We start from the raw sequence: 20,639 nt of genomic DNA on the forward strand, positions 1-20,639 counted from the left end.
CCAGCCCCAGAGGAGAGAAGTGAAGGCCAGAACTGCAACCTAGGGAAGGAATTAAGATCAGCACAGGCAGCCAGGTGAGACCAGGGGAAGCTGGAATGGAGGAGAAGCTCAGACACAGACACCCTGGATGTGAGGTTAGCAGATTCACATGTGGTGTCACATGACCTTTCGTCTAAGGGCTCCTCTAAGTGCAGGGAGGACCTGGCTTCCGGGTTTCCTTCTGTCAGCATTCTGCAGGACATCTGATACGGTCCTGAGGAGAGGGTGTAGCAGCTCAATCGGGAGCTGCCGCCCGCTGACTTCCGCGGGACATGGAAGGACTGTACCAGGGATTTTCAGTCACCCTCTCCCTCGTCCTCACAGGCCATCCCCATTGTACAGAGGAGGAAAAGGAGAACAAGCAATTAAATCCACTTCAAGATGAAAGGTGAGCCAGAGCATCGGTGTCAGCTGTCTTGCCCCGTGAGCAGCAGAGAATTCTAGAGAATGGGACATGGGCCTGCATGGTGCAAAGTCCTACACAAACATAATGGATTTTTGATGTTTCCATTTAAGGCTCCTGAAGCAAACACTAGGCAATGTGGAATTTTAAAGAAAATATTGAAAAGGCTGTCTTTATTGTCTTACGTTTCCCAGTGTTCTCCCCCACAGACCAGGCTGCCATTTTCCCTTCTGCCTCACCATGAGTTTAGAACACATCTCAGTTCTACTCCCCATTGGCTTTAAACATATCAATTTTTGAGTTTAGTAAGTGCTTTCTGGTTGGCAGTAGTGTTCCTAGAATATAGGGTCTGTTCCCTTCTCTGGTGGCCCCACAGGGACGAGATGAGTGCTCCACACGTACCTGACTGATGATGGCGTGAGCAGATGGATGAAAGTCTCCCCATTTCATCCATTTCTGCCATTTTGTTTTACTTCAAGTTATATGAAAGTAACTGCAGATGTCCCTTAAGAATTCAGACTTCCATGGTACAGATCAAATCCCACCATACAAAGCATGATTACAACACAAATTCCCTATAGAACATGATGGGACCAAAGAACTACCTGGTGATCCATTCGTTGCCAGAAATTTCTATTATACAAAAATTCAGCTACATCCTTAATATTGTTCATAATGAGGCAAAGATTAGTCTTGAGAAATCATATCTAGGGGCACCTGGGTGGCTCAGTCATTAAGCGTCTGCCTTCAGCTCAGGTCATGACCCCAGGGTCCTGGGATCGAGCCCCTCATCGGGCTCCCTGCTCAGCAGGAACCCTCTCCCACTCCCCCTGCTTGTGTTCCCTCTCTCGCTGTGTCTCTCTCTGTCAAATAAGTAAATAAAATCTTAAAAAAAAAGAAATCATATCTAATATTCAGATTTTGGCAAAGAAATCATTCAAAGCCAATGGATAAATAAATTACTCTGACTTATCTACTACATGAAGTGTGAAGTAGAGGACCAGGAAGAATGGGACAGGGACACAGTGTAATGTGAGGTTAGGGTCCTGAATAAATACTTCATTTGGTTTTCTGTTTAAAATTTTGTAGACACGAACAACTCTGCACCTAAAATCAAAGTAAGATTTCCATAACCGACTGAACTTCTGCAAATTCTTCATCCCAGCTTTCAAAAGTCCTTCAGAATTTAGACTGCCTGGGGATAAGGCAATATCGAGAAATGATAGCTTCTAGAAGATACTAGAGAGAATGGCACATGGAAAGTGAGTAGACTTTTCCCAAGTGATTCCAGGGGCCAGAACAGGAGACAACCATGGTGATAAAAAATCAACTAACACAGGGCAATCTAGAGAGGAAGACCACTAGCTCTGCCACTCTGGGAGCATCACTTAGTTCTGCTGTGCATCCCCTGCCTCATGTGGAACAGGGACATTTATAAAGTGACTGCAGAGGAGGGCTCTGAGGGGTCCCAGAAGCATCTGTGTACAGCACTAAGCACAAGGAGTGCTCAGTGAGTATTAGCTGTTCACCTTCCCTGGCTATTGTTGCTGGCCAAGAATGAGAGTCCAATGTCTCCAGGTCTGCAGATTTTTCAAGAGGCAGAATCCAGATTTTATACGAAATCCTTGATTTTTTTAAAAGATTTATTTATTTATTTGAGGGGGGGAGGGAGGGAGAGAGGGAGAAGCAGGCTCCCCGCTGAGCAGAGAGCCCGACACGGCTTGATCCCAGGACCCTGAGATCATGACCTGAGCTGAAGGCAGACGCTTAACCAACTGAGCCACCCAGGTGCCCCGTAATCCTTGATTTTTAAAATGTCAGCAAATAGGAAATATCTTGTAGAACATTAAGGGTCTAAACCAAGTAAACACACCAGCAGGCAGTGTCTGGGTTGTTCCTCTGGTCTACAGTAGTCACATGCCCTGGATCACATAGACCAGATTCATAATTCCTCCTCATTCATATATTCGAGGAAATTCCTGTTGGCACAGAACCTTGGGCTTGCCTACGACTCCACCCTGCCTGCCTTCCACTCTGCTCTTAGAAACACCTGCAGGGGCACCTGGGTGGCTCAGTCGGTTAAGCCTCTGCCTTTGGCTCAGGTCATGATCCCAGAGTCCCTAGACTGAGTTCCGCGTTGGGCTCCCTGCTCAGTGGGGAAGTCTGCTTCTCCCTCTTGTGTGCGCTCTCTCTCTCTTAAATAAATAAAGCTTTAAAAAAAAAAAAGAAACACCTGCTATTTTCTTTGCTTAAATGCATTCATTAATCACAACAAAACATTTCTCATTAGCCTGGTGTCCACATATTTTCTACGGGTCGATTTTGGTGTGCAATACGTTTCTGAAAGTTCATTCTTCTATTTGATGGCTTTGTTGAGCACTGACCATGTGCTGCGGATTGTTATGAGCACTGGGCACATGACAGGGAATGGCGTGGACACAACCCTGTTCTCAGGAGGGCATGGCCTCATGGGGAAAACCCACCATAAAAGAGTTAACAAATGACATAACCTCCCACAGAGTTACAAAGGTGACAAATCAACCATGAGAAGGTCTGGGTGGAGAGAAATGCTGGGACAAGAAGAGCCCGTGCAAAGGCCCTGTTTTGAGGCAGGAAGGGCATGCAGTCAGATAAGCAGGCAGGAACCAGGGCAGGAAGTCCTTTCTAGAGAGGACATGCTGGCTGGGTTGAGGTCAAAGATTCAGTGACACTGCCCTCAGTACGCTGCGCCGGAGGGACGGGGTGGGTCCTCTCTAGTGGGATGAGGGAGGCACAGGCTCTGGATTCAAAGTGGGTTCAAAGTCTCCTTTGCCACTTCCTACTCATGTGGTCCGGAGCAAGCTACATATATTGAGTCTCAGCTATTTCATCTGAAAAGCGGGAATCATGAGAGTACCTATTTTGCGGGGATTAAGAGAGATCGTGCATGAAACTCCTTAGCACGGTGGTACATAATAAGCACTTGATAAAAAGCAGCAATTACTATGGGTACAAAATTCTGGTCATGTATCCAATCACAAATGACCTTTGATCTGATTCTTCACATACAGCAAGACCAGGCTCTGCTGGGATTTTGTCCTCCCCCTTGTGTGTGTAGCCTGTCACCTCCCTGAGCCACAGTGGGATGTCCAGGGGGAAGGAGAATGGGACAGGAATCACTGAGTTCCTCCTGCTTGGCATCACCAGTGACCCGGAGCAGCGGCAAGTCCTCTTCTGGCTCTTCCTGTGTATGTACCTGGTCACCGTGGCCGGGAACACACTCATCATCCTCGTCATCGGCTCCGATTCCCACCTGCACACCCCCATGTACTTCTTCCTTACCAATCTCTTCTTTGCTGACATCTGCTTCACCACCAACCTGATCCCCAAGCTGTTGGTCAGCCACGTAGCAGGAACGTGGACGATCTCTTACCCCCACTGCCTGACCCAAATGTACTTCCTCATCTCCTTTGCCAACCTGGACACCTTTTTGCTGGCGGCCATGGCACTGGACCGTTACGTGGCCATCTGCTACCCCCTGCGGTACCACACCATCATCACCCCCCAGCTCTGTAGGGGACTGACCACACTCACGTGGACATGCTCAGGCCTCATCTCTCTGGTCCACACACTCCTCATGAACAGATTGACGTTCTGCTCCTCCACCCGGGAGATCGCACACTTCTACTGCGACGCCTACCTGCTGATGAAGATTGCCTGCTCAGACACACGGGTCAATCAGCACGTGTTCCTGGGCGCCGTGGTCCTGTTTGTGGCCCCCTGTGCGCTCATTGTGGTCTCCTACATCCGCATAGCTGCAGCTGTCCTCCAGATCCCCTCCACCCCAGGAAGGCGCAAGGCATTTTCCACGTGCATCTCCCACCTGTCTGTGGTCACCCTGTTCTATGGAACTGTCCTGGGGGTATACATACGACCCCCCAACTCCTTCTCAGCCCAGGACACAGTAGCAACCATAATGTACACAGTGGTGACCCCCATGCTAAACCCCTTCATCTACAGCCTGAGGAACCAGGACATGAAGAAGGCTGTAAGAAGACTCTTCAGCAGGGGCTCCAAATCCTCTAAGTGGTGGTGAGCGCCGGGCTGATACCTGGAGAGGTCCAGGATGTCAGGAAACAAACACGATTCTGCCATCGCCTCAACAACACCAACTTCCGCACACTGACAGTAATTTTCTGAGAAGAAGAAGCCTGAAATTAGAGGAATTTTTAATGTATTCTATCTCTGAGAAACTCGGGCTCCTTCCAGCTCTCTCCTCTAATGATAGGGTGGGGCTATCAACCCCATGCTTCCAAGGTGGCTGCTGGGGCTCCATCCATCTCTTCCTGTCCCAGGCAGGCAGGATGAAGATAGCAGGGCCAAAAGACTTGCCACTTGCAAGGGCTCTCTCAGAAGCCCCAACAGCTGCTTCTGGTTCATTTCTCAAAGGTCTCGCCCTAATAGCAAGGCAGGCTGGGAAATGTAGCTGCTATTTTTTGCTGCTGCTGCTATTGTTTTGGTTAGGCTTAGACAGGCCACCACCTTATATGAACCCAAGAGCAAGCGGTAGGTAGCTTGCTCAGGACGAATGGGTAGGCAAAGGAGACCTTGAACCCACTTTGAATCCAGAGCCTGTGCCTCCCCCATCCCACTCGAGAGGACCCGCCCCGTCCCTCTGGCGCAGCCTACTGAGGGCAGTTCTCTTAGAAAGGAAGAGGGGATGAATAGTGAACAGACAACAGGCAGGTGCGCAGCGATACTCGAGACTTATTTTGCCACATTTTATAGATATGAAGCCACACAGTTATTTTAGGAAAATAAACCTGTGTTTTACACATTGACCCCCTCTGGGTGGGGGCTGTGTCAGGAGAAACACCTGATGTCCTCCCACACTCCTGAGGCTATGACATCAGCAGAAGGATCCCACAGTTCTCCTGCACGTCCGAGGTCCCCCTGCGGGGAGCACAGCAGTAGCAGCGAAAGCAAAAGGAGCGTTCATGGCATTCGGTTATCGTGAAACTTTAATTTTTCCCAAGGAAATGGTTTGTATTTCTTCTTGAATGTTTTTGCACTGTGGAAAATTAACATTGGAAGTGTAAAAATTTATAAAAGGAAACCTCATTTAAAATGGGGGGATGCATCTGGGTGGCTCAGTCGGTTAAGCAGCTGACTCTTAATCTCAGCTCAGGTCTTGATCTCAGGATTATGAGTTCAAGCCCCAGGCTGGGCTGCACACTGGGTACCGAGCCTACTTAAAAAAAAAAAAAAAAAAAAAAAAGAGGCGTCAGTGGCCAGCAGGGGGAGCTCTCACACCCTACGCTCCTGGTCAACTGCAGCCCCTACTACTTTAGCTACTACTTTACCGCCAGCAGGAGGAAGAAAGGTTTTCCTCCTCCCCCAGCAACAGCCCAGCCAATGAGAGACCGTCACAGCTCAGCCAATGAGAAGCCACCATACTTCCAACTCCCAGTTTAACCCAATGGACCTTGTGTTTACAACAGCCCCTCCCAACGCCCCCTTTTCTCTATAAAACAGCATTCCTCTCCTTTGTTCCCCAGACTTGCCTGTGGTTTTGCAGAAGCTTGCTTGTCTCAGGTTGCAGTTCTCTACTCTGTTAAACCCATTTTTGCTGGGAAAATAGCCAGCAGTTTTATTTTTTGAAGTTAACAGGAGAAAGTTCATATTGTTCAGACTTTGCACAATATTATATTGATGTAGGTGTGTGTGGTAAAATAAAGCACGAATTATTTTAAATAAATCAGACAATAAAGCTTTAGAATCCAGTATCAACGGATGGTTTTTTTTTTTTTTTAAGATTTTTAAGATTTTATTTATTTATTTATTTGAGAGAGAGAGAGAGACATTGAAAGAGAGAGACAGTGTGTCTCACGGAGAGGGACAAGCAGACTCGGTGCTGAGCAGGGAGCCCGATGGGGACTCGATCCTGGGACTCCAGGACCATGACCTGAGCCGAAGGCAGTCGCTTAACTGACTGAGCCACCCAGGCGCCCCATGCATGAGACTCCTTTACAGAAAGATTAATAGAATAAAAGCCTACCACGGAAGTGAAGAGATGAATGACAAGAAGAACATGTTCAAGTTCTGTGACAGAAGGTTATCACACCTACACACGTACGCACATACACACACAAAAAATAAAAATGGCAGAGGATAAACAGTAATAATAAAATATGGTCTTCTTCCATAGTCTTGGCCTCTGTGGAGAGGGCTGATCCATACTAATCTTATCAAAAAGGGCCACACCTAGTGTTCTCGCCCAAACAGGCTTTCTCGTTTGTTTCAATACGGATGGGCCAAGAGTCTTCCAAACCTTCAAATTTCCTTCCGTTTTGCTTAACAATGACATCTTTACACGATACAACTATCCTGCTTACAAGGCAAAATACACTAATCCCTTCCCCAGAAAATGAGGTAAACTCCTACCGTAGTGTTTTCTCTTGATATCCCACAGTTTAAATACTATGATTTAAAATTAATAAATAATGACAAAGTCAATACATCTTATGTTACATGATAAGAGAATAAGGCAATTAAGAGAACACAGATATTTCCTTAATATATGTATATATATACAAACCTATTCGTAACAAAATAAGAAGGAAATACTCATGACGAGTATAGAAGTTCTGCTTACTAGAAAGATTTCCTTTCACCACTATCCTTCAGGGACGTCCCAGAGAGAGGCTGTAGTTTGCAGCCGTCCACTTACAGGTGGTGGCAGCCAATTGCACAGAATCATCTGTAAAGTGGGCCAGAATGTGAAAATTTACTCATGTAGGGAAGATGTTAGGGTTCGAAGCCAATGGCCAAGAAAGAATTCCTGAGATGTCTTTGGTGGGACAGGACCTGTGGGCAGAAGGAGCTGCACTGGGGTCATGAGGGGTGGGCCATTATATACGTTCAAGTTGGGAGGGGGTTAGAGATAGCATAAGTCCCTCTAAGGAATTTTGGAAGCAAGGTTTCCAGGACCTTGAGGGGGCTAACTGTTGTTGGGAAAAGGCCATTTATTACCATCTAATAAAACCTTAGTCATGAGACCCTTTAGATATGTATTGGTGGGCCATATACTTGGGGGATGATTGCCAACACAGATTATTGCCAACACGTATCTTGGGGGTTTAGAGATAAAGGAAATTTCTAAAGGAATTTTTAAATGTTAAAGTAGACTCACAGGGTGCTGGGGGTTGGGCTCAGATTGCCTTTTGCCCTTAGCAAAGTATTAACATGGAGGCGGTTGAGTCCCTAGAGGAATGTCACTCTGCCCGTTTCAAGGACTTGTCAATGGGCTGTAGATAGTAAGGAAATTTAATAATTTCTCTTCTGCTTTTGTTTCCCACATCATTTACTATATTACGAAGATGACAATCTAATTAGCAGAAGGAAGAAGAGATTATTTAACAGAGATTCTTATCAAAATTGGCAATCAAAATCTAAGTAAAAAGTGTTTATTTTTATCTCATAACAAAATTCTGGATGGACTGAAAACTGCAGAGTAAGAAATAAAACCAAAGAAGTCCTAGAACACAATATAAGTGAAGATCTTCAGGGAAGGCCATTTTAAGCTTGTCACCAAATCTGAAAGCATGAAAGAAAGAATTTGATCTAATGACATAAACAGTTAAAAATGAAATGTTTACAAAATGTTACAAACTGAAACTCTGTGCCCATCAAAAGATAATCCTAGAGCTCCTGGAGGGCTCAGTTGGACTCTTGATTTCAGCTCAGGTCATGACCTCAGGGTTGTGAGATTGAGCCCCGCATCTGCTTGTCCTTCTCCCTCTGCTCCTCCCCCCATTTGCTCTCTCTCTCTCTCTTTAAAATAATTTTTTTTTAAAAAGCTCTAAAAATAATAATTCCATTGCCCCCTTAGCCCAGCCCCTAGTAACCACAATTCTACTTTGTCTCTATGCATTTGATTATTCTAGGAACCTCATATAAGGGGGAATGATACCATATTTGCCCTTTTGTGTCTGACTTATTTCACAAAGCATGACATCTTCGGGTTCATCCACATTATGGCATGTATCAAAATTCCATTGTTTTCAAGGCAGAATCATATCCCATTGTACGTATATTCCACATCTTGTTTATCCATTCATCTGTCTTCATACGTCTGAATTGTCTCCACCTTTTGGCTATTGTGAATAATGCTGCTCTGAACTCCGGTATCGTTTCTAGTCCCTACTTTCAATTCTTTGGGGTACATTCCAAGAAGTGGAATTGCTGGACCATCCAATAATTCTGCTTAATGTTTTGAGGAACCCCCAAACTTTCCCACAGTGGCTGCACCATTTTACCTTCCCACCAGCAGTGCACACAGGCTCCAGTTTCTCCCCATACTCGCTAACTCTTGTGTCTCTGCCACTGGATTTTGTCAGCGGCCAGTGGCGGGACCTGGTCTGTTTGGGAGCCCGGGAGCCAGGTGCTCTTGCCCTCCTGCACTCTGGTTATGGTAGTATCTCACTGTGGTTTTGGGTTTTTTAGTATTTGGGTTTTTTGGGGTTTTTTGTTTGTTTGTTTTTGCCCAAAAGAATTTCATATATTTTTCCTTTTAAGATTAAATGATGAATACAGCTTACAACATCTGACCAAGTTCAGACTATAGAAGGAGGTAGTTCTAGTCATCCTTAAGTGCAAATGGGAGCACTTAATGGGGATGACAATAATCCCTAGAAACTGGCTTGGCATCAAGCTAAAACTGATGCCAAATTAATTGATGTGTATATTCAATATTCATTCAACGAATGTTAACTGAGCACTGACTATGCCAGGCACTGTGCTGGACACTGAACCTACTTTTTTTTTTTCCTTCTCTGATAATTTTATTTATTGCCCAAAATTCTCAACAATGAATTTAAAATAGAAAGCATTGATGACTAAGAGGTGACTGCAAAAAGAATCAGACTTTTTCTTTCTTTCTGGAGTAGAATTCAGTGATTCATCACTTACGTACAACACTCAGTGCTCATCTCACTGTAGTTTTTTTTTTTTTTAAGATTTTATTTATTTATTTGACAGAGAGAGACACAGCGAGAGAGGGAACACAAGCAGGGGGAGTGGGAGAGGGAGAAGCAGGCTTCCCATGGAGCAGGGAGCCCGACGTGGCGTTCGATCCTAGGACCCCGGGATCATGACCTGAGCCGAAGGCAGATGCTTAAGGACTGAGCCACCCAGGCGCCCCCTCACTGTAGTTTTGATTCAAATTTCCCTAATGATTGGTGGTGTTGATCATCTTTTCATGTGCTCATTAGCCATTTGTACACCTTCTCCAGAGAAGTCCTCTGCAATCTCTGAAGTGGGATGTTTGTTTGTTGTTGTTGGGTTGTAGAGTTTTTATATATTCTGGATATTAAATCCCCTATCGGATATGTCGTTTTAAATATCTTCTCCCATTCTGTGGGTGGTCTTTTTGTTCTCTTGACAGTATCCTTGGAAGCACAAAAGTTTAATTTTGAATAAGTCCAATTTATTTTTTTTCCCTTCCCTGCCTGTGCTTTGGTATCATATCCAGGAAATCACTGCCAAATCCAATGTTGTGAAGTTTTCCTCTGTATTTCACTCTAATAGCTTTATAATTTTAGCTCTTATGTTTAGGTCTTTGATCCATTTGAGTTAACTTTATATGTGGTGTGAGGTAAGGGTCCCACCTCATTCTTTTGCATGTGGATATCTAGTGTGTCAGCACCTTCTGAGGAAAATACTGTCTTTTCTCCATTGATCTTGACACTGCTGTGGAAAATCATTTGACCATATATGTGAGGCTTATGTCTGGACTCTATTTCACTGTACAATACCACTGTCTTTATGCCACTAAAACACTGCTTTCATTACTGTAGCTTTGCAGTAAGTTTTTAAATCAGGAAGTATGAGCCTGCCAATTGTGTTCTTTTTGAAGACATTTTGGCTATTTGAGGTCCCTTGATATGAATTTTAGGATAGACTCTTCTATTTCAGGAAAAAAAAAAAAGCAGCCATTGGATGTTGATTGAATTGCACTGAATCTGTGGATCACTTGGGTAGTATTGATATCTTAACTATATTAAGTCTTCTGTCCACACACAAGATGCCTTTACATTTATTTATATCTTGTCTAGTTACCTTCACCAATGTTTTATATTTTCCCATGTACAAATCTTACACCTCCCTGGGTAAGTTTGTTTCTAAGTATTTTATTTTTTTGATGATACTGTAAGTTGAGTTTTTTATCTTGTTTTTAGATTGTTCATTGTTAGTAAATAGAAACTCAATTGATCTTTATATGTTGATTTTTTATCCTGCAACATTGCTGAATTTTTATTAGTTCTAATAGCTTTGGTGGAATCCTCAGGGCTTTCTATATAGAAGATTGTCTCATCCATGAACAAAGAAAATTTTACTTCTTCCTTTCCAATTTGGATGTTATTTCTTTTTCTTGCTTAATTGCTCTGGCTAGGACTTCCAGTACTATATTGAATAAAAGTGGCAAAAAATGGGCATCTTTGTCTTGTTCCTGATCATAGGAGAAAAGCTTTCAGTTTTTCACCATTGAGCATGATATTATTTGTGTTTTTTTCACAGATGTCATTTCATTAATCACATTTTCTTCTATGCCTACTTTGTTCACTCTTTTTTTCCCTATCATGAAAGGGTGTTGAATTTTGTCAAATGCATTTTCTTTATCAACTGTGATAGTCATGTGGTTTATTACATTGATTGATTTTCATATGATGAACCATCCTGAAATTAATACTGCTTGGCTATGGTTTCTAATCCTTTCAATATGCTGCTGAATTTGGTCTATTATTTTATTGAGGTTTTGCACCTATTCTCATAAGGAATATTGGTCTGTAGTTTTCTTATACTGTTTTTGGTTTTGCTATCAGAGCAGTGCTAGTCTTACAAAATGAGCTTGGAAGTACTCCATCCTTTTCATTCTTTAAAAGGCTTTGAGAAGGATTGGTGTTAATTCTTTTTAATTGTTGGTTATATTCACTGGTGAGGCCATTTGGTCCAGGGTTTTTCTTTGTTAGAAAGTTTTGGTTACTAATTTAATCTCCTTATTACAAGTCTGTTAAGATTGATTCTTTTATGATTCAGTCTTGGTAGGTGTTATCTTGCTAGGGATTAGTCATGTTCATTAGGTTATCTAATTTATTGGTGAACAATTATTTACAGTCTTGTATTATAATCCTTATTAGTAAAATCAGTAGTAATGTCTCCCTTTTTTAACTTTTTTCCCCCATTTTCATTTCTGATTTTAGTATTTGAGTCTCCTTTCTTTCTTTCTTTCTTAGTCAATCTAACTAAAGATTGTTCAATTGTATTGCTCTTTTCAAAGAATAAATTTTTGACTACATTGATTTTCTCTACTGTTTGTTTATTCTCTATTTTATTTATGTCCAGTCTCATCTTCATTATTTCTTTTCTTCTGCTAGCTTTGGGTTTAAATTGTTCTGCTTTCTTTAAAGTATAAGGTTGTTGTTTTAAGATCTTTCTTCTTCCATTTTCTTCTTCTTTTTCATTTTTATTTTTTAAATTCTTAAATTTTTAAATTTTTTTAGAGAGCAAGCTCGCAAGTGGGAGTGGCGGGGGGGAGTGGAATAGAGAGAATCTTAAGCAGAATCCACACCCAGCACAGAGCCTCATGCAGGGCTTGATCTCACAACCCTGAGATCATGACCTGAGCCCAAATCAATTTGGACACAACTGACTGAGCCACCCAGGTGCCCCTTTTTCTTCTTTTTAAAGGTAAGCGTTTATAGCTATCAATTTCCCTGTTAGTACAGCATTTCCTGTAGAGCAGATGTAGTTATAATAAACTCCCCTAGCTTTTGTTTATCTGGGACTATCTCTCCCTCATTTTTGAAGGACTGTTTTGCTGCACATAAAAATCTCAGTTGACAGGTTTTTTCTTTCAGCACTTTAAATATCTTCTGAACTCCAAAATTTCTACTGAGGAATTAGTTGATAATCCTATCACAAATCTCTTGTATTTGATGAATCACCCCTTCTTTCTTGCTGCCTTTCAAAATTCTCTCTTTATCCTTGGCTTTCAATAGATTAATTATAGTGTGTCTCAATTCAGATCTTCTGTGAGTCTGTCCTACATGGAGTTTGCTGAGTTCCATGGATTTGCAAATTCATGTCTTTTTTTTTCTTTTAAAGATTTATTTATTTATTTGAGAGAGAGCGTGCATGCGCACATGTGGGGTAGGGGAAGAGGGAGAGGGGGAGAGAGTCTTAAGCAGACTGTGCTGAGCACAGAGCCCCATATGGGTCTCAATCTCATGACCCCGAGATCATGACCTGAACCAAAACCAAAAGTTGGATGCTTAACTAACTGTGCCACCCAGGCGCCCCTTCCTTATGATTTTCTTTCTTTCTTTCTTTTTTTTTTTAGTTTTTGATGTAGTGTTCCATGATTCATTGTTTGTGCATAACACCCAGTGCTCCATGCAGAACATGCCCTCCTTAATACCCATCACTGGGCTAACCCATCCTCCCACTCCCCTCCCCTCTAGAACCCTCAGTTTGTTTTTCAGAGTCCATCGTCTCTCATGGTTCATCTCCCCCTCTGATTTCCCGCCCTTCATTCTTCCCCTCCCACTATCTTCTTCTTCTTTTTTTTTTCTTAACATATATTGCATTATTTGTTTCAGAGGTACAGATTTGTGATTCAACAGTCTTGCACAATTCATAGCGCTCACCATAGCACATACCCTTCCCAATGTCTATCACCCAGCCACCCCATCCCTCCCACCCTACCCCCCACTCCAGCAACCCTCAGTTTGTTTCCTGAGATTAAGAATTCCTCATATCAGTGAGGTCATATGATACATGTCTTTCTCTGATTGACTTATTTCGCTCAGCATAACACCCTCCAGTTCCATCCATGTCGTTGCAAATGGCAAGATCTCATTCCTTTTGATGGCTGCATAATATTCCATTGTATATATATATACCACATCTTCTTCATCCATTCATCTGTCCATGGACATCTTGGCTCTTTCCACAGTTTGGCTATTGTGGACATTGCTGCTATAACATCAGGGTGCACGTACCCCTTCAGATCCCTACATTTGTATCTTTGGGGTAAATACCCAGTAGTGCAATTGCTGGATCGTATGGTAGCTCTAGCAAATTCGTGTCTTAAACTAAATTTGGGGAGTTTTCAGCCATTATTTCTTCAAATAATCTGCCTCTTTCTCTCTTTTCCTTCTGAGACTCCCATAATGAATATATTGACTCACTTCCTAGTAATCTCAAATGTTCTATCTTCACATTTGCCAATTCTTTCTTCTGCTTGCTGAAATCTGGAGTTGAATGCCTCTACAGCATGTTAAATTCAGTTACTTTCTTTTTAAGCTCCAGAATTTGTTTGGTTCCTTTTTATAATTGCTATCTTTTTGTTGATATTATCATTTTTTTCCTAGGTCATTTTCCTTATTTCCTTTAGTTCTTTGTCCATATTTTCCTTTAGCTCTTTGAGCATATTTAAGACAATTTTCTAAAAAGTTTTTGCCTGTCTGATGTCTGTGTTTCTCCAAGAACAGTTTCTGCAGCCTTAATCTGGTCAAGTTGTTATACCAAAATACCATAGACTGGGTGGCTTAAATAACAAACATGTATTTCTCGAGGTTGGGAAGTCCAAGTTCAATGTTCCAGCAGATTCAGTTACTGGTGAGGGCTCTCTCTGTGGCTTGCAGATACTACCTTCTTGCTATGTCCTCATATGATGGAGAGAAAGCTCTGATCTCTCTTCCTCTTCTTGTAAGGATACCAGTCCCATCTTGGGAGTCCCACTTTCATGGCCTCATCCAAACTTAATTATTGCCCAAAGGCCCACCTCCAACACCTTTATATTGGGAATTTGAATTCATATATGAATGGGGGGGGGACACATTCAGTCTCATAACACTGCCAATTCATTTTCTTCCTTGAATGGGCCATATTTTCTTGTTTCTTTATATGTCTTGTGATTTTGTTGTTGTTGCTATTGAAAATTGGGCACTTGAAAAAAGTCCCATGGACATAGTTTCTGGATCTACATGCAAAGAGCATGGAAGTTGCCATTCCATCCTAACAACAAGTACAAAGCTGAACAGACAGAAAAATCCACAATTCTTCTAGGATCTGCAAGACAGGTGAGCACACAGGGCAAGCCATTACCCCCAAGACTGGAGAAACCAACAGGCAATTATAGAAAATAACTTATTGGAGCAGAGACTTGACAGAGTAATTGACAATTACTGCAGGTGTGAACTCTGAGAGTTAAAAACTCCAGGGGACCTTGTCATAAAAGGGGTGCCAAAATTTTGTGAGATTTATTTTCAGGAGCTCAATGAGGTTTCCTCCATAAATATTGGAGGAAAATCTCCTCATGTTTCCAGGAAGGAGAGAGGAAAAGGAGCCATCTTGAAATACAAGATAGCATTCTGTTCTTAACAAGGCCTGCCCTCAGAAGAAACTAGTTAACCAGAGCCTAAACTGCTAGAGTATTATCAAAGCCTAACCATTCTGGGAGAAGAGGAATAGCCAACTCTATTCAGCCCTACCCTTCCACATGGGAGAAGAAATACCCAATATAGCACACCCTCACCACCCAACCCACTGATGAACTTAGAAAAAAAAAAGATTTTAGGGCGCCTGGGTGGCTCAGTTGGTTAAGCGACTGCCTTCGGCTCAGGTCATGATCCTGGAGTCCCTGGATCGAGTCCCGCATCGGGCTCCCTGCTCGGCAGGGAGTCTGCTTCTCCCTCTGATCCTCCCCCATCTCATGCTCTCTCTCTCTGTCTCATTCTCTCTCTCAAATAAATAAATAAAATCTTTAAAAAAAGAAAAAAAAAAAGAAAAAAAAAGATTTTAAAACACTAATAAAGTTCAGTCAGGAGGCACAGGCTTACTAAAAGATGGACACCTCATCATAGAACTATAGAAAACTTTCCTGCCACTCACACCTCACCACCACATTACTAAACGCCTATTTACAGCAATTGATTTTGCTCAGTTCATCATCTCCAGCTATCAAGAAAAAAATACGATGCATGCCAAAAGGCAGAAAACACAATTTGAAGAGATAGAGCAAGCACCAGAACCAGACGTGGCAGGGAATTTGGAATTTTAAGACTGGGAATTTAAAATGACTATGATTAATACGCTAAGGGTGCTAATGGATAAAGTAGACAGCATGAAAGAATGGATGGGCAATGTAAGGAGAGAGACAGAAATCCCAAGAAAGAACAACAAAAAAAAAAATGCTAGAGATCAAAAACACTGTAACAGATACGAAGAGTGTTCTTGATGGACTTACTAGTAGACTGAACATGGCTGAGAAAAGAATCTCTGAACTTGAAGATATCTAAATAGAGACCTCCAAAACTGAAAAGCAAAGAAAAAAGACTGAAAAAACAATATCCAGGGACTGTGGGACAACTACATAAGGTGTAATATACAGGTAATGGGAATACCAGAAGGAGAAGAAAGGAACAGAAGATCTGAAACAATAATAACTGAGAATCTTCCCAAATTAACGTCAGGCACCAAATCACAGATCCCAGAAGTTCAGAGATCACCAAACAGGATGAATTCTAAAAATACTAAAATACTACACCTATGCATATCATTTTTCAATTACAGAAAATCAAAGCTAAGAAAATACTCTGAAAGAAGCCAGAGGGAAAGATACCTACCTATAAAGGAACAAAGATAAGAAGGCCACTACTATACCACCATTTATGAGGCCACCATACATCCAGCATCTCTTCAGAAACCATGCAAGCAAGAAGAGAGTGGAATGAAATATTTAATGTGTTGGGGAAAAAAACACCACCAACCTAGAATTCTGTACCCTGCAAAATTATCCTTGAAAAGTGAAGGAGAAATAAAGATTTTATCAGACAAACAACAAATAAGGGAATTTGTTGCTAGTATACCTGCCTTGCAAGAAATGTTAAAAGAACTTCTTTAAAGAGAAGGAAAATAATATACGTCAGAAACTCAGATCTTCATAAAGAAAGGAAGAACATCAAAGGATTAAGTGAAGGTAAAATTAAAACTTTTATCTTTCTTATTTTTTTTTAAAGATTTTATTTATTTGACAGAGAGAGAGACAGCCAGAGAGAGAACACAAGCAGCGAGAGCAGGAGAGGGAGAAGCAGGCTTCCTGCAGAGCAGGGAGCCCGATGCGGGGCTCAATCCCAGGACCATGGGATCATGACCTGAGTCGAAGGCAGATGCTTAACCATCTGAGCCACCCAGGCGCCCCATCTTTCTTATTTTTAACTGATCTAAGAGATAACAGTTTGCTCAAAATAATAACAACAATTGTTTGATTATATATGCTTATGTATATCTCATAAATATAAATACACATATACATATATATATGCTTATGTAAAAGTGAAATGAAAAACAGCAATGATACATGGCACAAGAGGGCAGGATTAGCATTGTTTTGCTATTATAAGGTACTCACAAAACCCATGAAGTGGTATAGTGTTACTTGAAAGTGGGCTTATATTAGTTGTAAATGTATTGTAAATTCTAGGGCAACCACTGAAGAAAGTAACAAAAAGAAATATATGTGTTATGAAAGGAGAGTAAAAGGAATCATATGAAATGCTCAATTAAAACCTCAAAGGCAAAAAGAGAATGGAAAACAAATATAGGAACAAAGAACAAGGACAACAAATAGAAAACAGTAACAAACATGGTAATATTAATTCAACTATATCAATAATCACTTTGAGTATCAGTGGTTTAAATGCACCAGTTGAAAGGCAGATTGTCAGATGGATCAAAAAATATGATTCAACTATAGGTTGTCTACAAGATATCGATTTTAAATATAAAGACATATATAGAATAAAAATAAATGGAGAAAATATATGCTAACACTAATCAAAGAAAGTTGGGATAACTATATTAATTTCAGAAAGAACAACTGTTAAAGCAAGGAAAGTTATCAGGGATAAAGAAGCAAATTACATAATGATAAAGGGGTCAATTCTCCAGGAAGACATAACAATTTTTAATGTGTACATGTCTAAAAATGAATCATCAAATTGTGCAAGGCAAAAACCAACAGAACTGTAAGGAGAAATAGAAGAATCAACTATTATAACTGGAAACTTCAACACCCCTCTGTCAGGAATTGATAGATCCAACAGATAGAAAGCCAGTAAGGATATAATTGAACTCAATAACACCATCAATCAAGTAGATATGATGGACATCTATAGAATATTTCATCCAACAACAAATACACATTCTTCTCAAGCTCATATGGAATATTTATCAAGATAGACCACATTCTGGGCCATAAAACACATCTTAACAAATTTAAAATAATACCAAACAATAGTTGCTCTTCCAAGACTCACAATGGAATTAAACTGGAAATCAATTACAGAAAGATAGCTAGAAAATCTAAAAATTCTTGGAGATTAAACAATAAACTTCTAAATATCACATAGGTCAAAGAAATCTCAAGAGAAATTTTTAAATATTTTGAACTAAATGAAAATGAAAACACAACTTATCAAAATTTGTTAAGGGTAGTGAAAGCAGTGCTTAAAGGGAAATTATAGCATTGAATACATACATAAGAAGAGAAGAAAGATCTAAATTACCAATCCAAGCTTTCACTTTAGCAAACTAGAAAACGAAGAGCAAATTAAGTCCAAAGTAAGCAGAAGAAAAGAATAAAAATTAGAGTAGAATGAAGTTGAAAACAGGAAATCAATAGCAAAAATCGACAACACCAATACCTGGTTCTTTGAAAAGATCAACAATATCAAAAAGCCTCCAGCCAGGCTACTTAATCAAAAAAGATTGGACATGGATTTCTAACATGGGATATGAAAGAGGGGATATCACTACAAAACTTTTATTTATACAATAAAGTTATAATAAAGGAAGATTTAGAAACAACTCTATGCAAACTAGATTGATAACCTAGATGAAATCAACCAATTCCTTGAAAGTTACAATCAACTAAAACTCATGTAAGAAGAAACAATCTGAATAAGTCTGCATTTATTAAAGATACTGATCAATAACTAAGAAGCTTCTAGAATGGAAAGCACCAGGCCCAGATGGGTTCTACCACACACTGAAGGAAGAAATTATACCAATTCACTATAATCTCTGTCAGAATATAGAAGCAGAGGGTATACTTCCAAATTCCTTTTATGAAGCCACAATTACCACAGTACCAAAATCCCACAAAGAAAACAGAAGAAAACAAACTACAAACCAATATTTCTCATGAAGATAAATCCAAAATCCTCAACAAAATATAGCAAATCAAATCTAACAAGTATGAAAAGAATTATACACCATGACCAAGTGGGATATATCCCAGATATGCAAGGCTAGTTGAACATCTGAAAATCAATTAATGTAACCATCATATCAACAATCTAAAGAAAAATCACATGGGCATATCAATAGATGCAGGAAATGCATTTGACAAAATCCAATACCCATAAATGATAAAAACTATCACCAAACTAGTAATAGAAGAAGACTTCCTCATTTTAATAAAGAGTATCAATAAATTCCCTATAATTCACATAATGGTGAGAAACTCAAAGCTTTCCCAGGATCAAGACCAAGATGTCTCTTCTCACTACTACTTTTCAATATTGTATTGGAAGTGATAGTTAATAAAAAAAGACAAGAAAAGGAAATAAAAGGCATACAGATTGGGAAGGAGTAAAACTGTCTTTGTTCACAGATGAGTGTTGATTCACAACCTCAGGAGTTCCCCAGGTGAAGTCTGAAACCCCTTACATGAAGGGCAAGGGGAGACAGAAGAGAGCAGACCACTCCAGATTGGTAGGTGGCAGTTTTAAGAAGCAAGGTAACTTATGTAGTAGACGTGTCTTGGGCAGCCATAAGACTAGCAGATCTCTGTACCCACCTGCTGGAATCCTAAAAGTTTACATATGGCCTTAACATATTGAGTCCAGAGGGTCTCAACAACACATTACTCTCTCAAGGCTAGGTACTGGAAATGGCTGCTAGTATGGAAATAGCAGGCAGAATGTACATTCCAAGGGCAGGGGAAGGGGTAAGGAGCCTCCTATTGCCCGGGTCCATCTCATGAGTCAAACATTGGCCATGTCCTCTCGATGACCTCCTCCTGCAATGACATGATAATCTATATAGAAACCCCAAAAGAACTGACCAAGAAATTCCTAGAACTAATAAGCAATTGCAGCAAGGTTGAAGGATACATGGCTAATACACAAAACTCTATCAATTTTCTCTATACCAGCAATCAACAAGTGGCATTTGAGATTAAAAATACAATATCATTTACGTTAACACCCCCAAAAATCAAATATTTAGCTATAAATCTAATAAAATATGTACAAGATCTATCTGAAGAAAACTATAAAACTCTGAACAAAATGAACAAAATCAAGGGAGAACTAAATAAATGGAGAAATATTCCATGTTTGTGGGGAGGGAGACTCAATATTGTCAAAATGTCAGCTCTTCCCAAATTAGTCTATAGATTCAATAAAATCCCAATCAAATTATTTTGTGGGTATTGACAAACCGATTCTAAAGTTTATATGGAAAAGTGAAAGACCCAGAATAAACAAAATAATGAAGATGAACCAAGTTGGAGCAATGATGCTACCTAATTTCAAGACTTACTATAAAACTACAATGACCAAGATAATATGGTGTTGGTAAAAGAACAGACAAATAGATCAATGGAACAGAAAAGAGATCCCAGAAATAGACCCACATAAATATAGCCAACTGATCTTTAACATGGAGGGAGGGCAAGACAATGGAGCGATGATAGTCTCTTGAGCAAATGGTGCTGGAATATTTGGGCATCCACATGCAAAATGATGAGTCTAGGCACAGACTTTACACCCTTCACAAAAATCAACTCAAACTGGATTTAAGTGTAAAACACACAATGAGAAAACTTTAAAAGATAACATAGGAGAAGGGTGCCTGGCTGGCTCAGTTGGTGGAGCATGTGACTCTTGATCTCAGGGTTGTGAGTTCAGGCCCCATATTGGGGGTAGAGATTACTAAAAAAATAAAATAAAATAAAATCTTTTAACAAATAAGAAAAGTAGATGACCTTGGGTACCGTGATGACTTTTTAGATACAATATCAAAACCATGATTGATGAAAGAAATAATTGACAAGCTGGACTTGATTAAAATTTAAAACTTCTGCTCT

At 40.5% G+C, this 20,639-nt stretch overlaps 1 protein-coding gene across 1 annotated transcript; it reads left to right on the forward strand.

Moving 5' to 3' along the window:
- Window positions 1-3,566: 3,566 nt before the first annotated feature.
- On the forward strand, window positions 3,567-4,517 carry LOC118528573 (olfactory receptor 1D2-like). The gene has a single exon (XM_036081023.2). It carries the CDS (start codon window positions 3,567-3,569, stop codon window positions 4,515-4,517), a length of 951 nt encoding a protein of 316 aa, XP_035936916.2.
- Window positions 4,518-20,639: the final 16,122 nt, after the last annotated feature.

The sequence above is a fragment of the Halichoerus grypus genome, chromosome 2 (assembly GCF_964656455.1).
Source record: "Halichoerus grypus chromosome 2, mHalGry1.hap1.1, whole genome shotgun sequence".
NCBI lineage: Eukaryota > Metazoa > Chordata > Mammalia > Carnivora > Phocidae > Halichoerus > Halichoerus grypus.

What these genes read in the sequence shown, in the direction of transcription:
- LOC118528573 (XM_036081023.2), top strand. Translation starts at nt 3,567, where the DNA reads ATGTCCAGGGGGAAGGAGAATGGGACAGGAATCACTGAGTTCCTCCTG.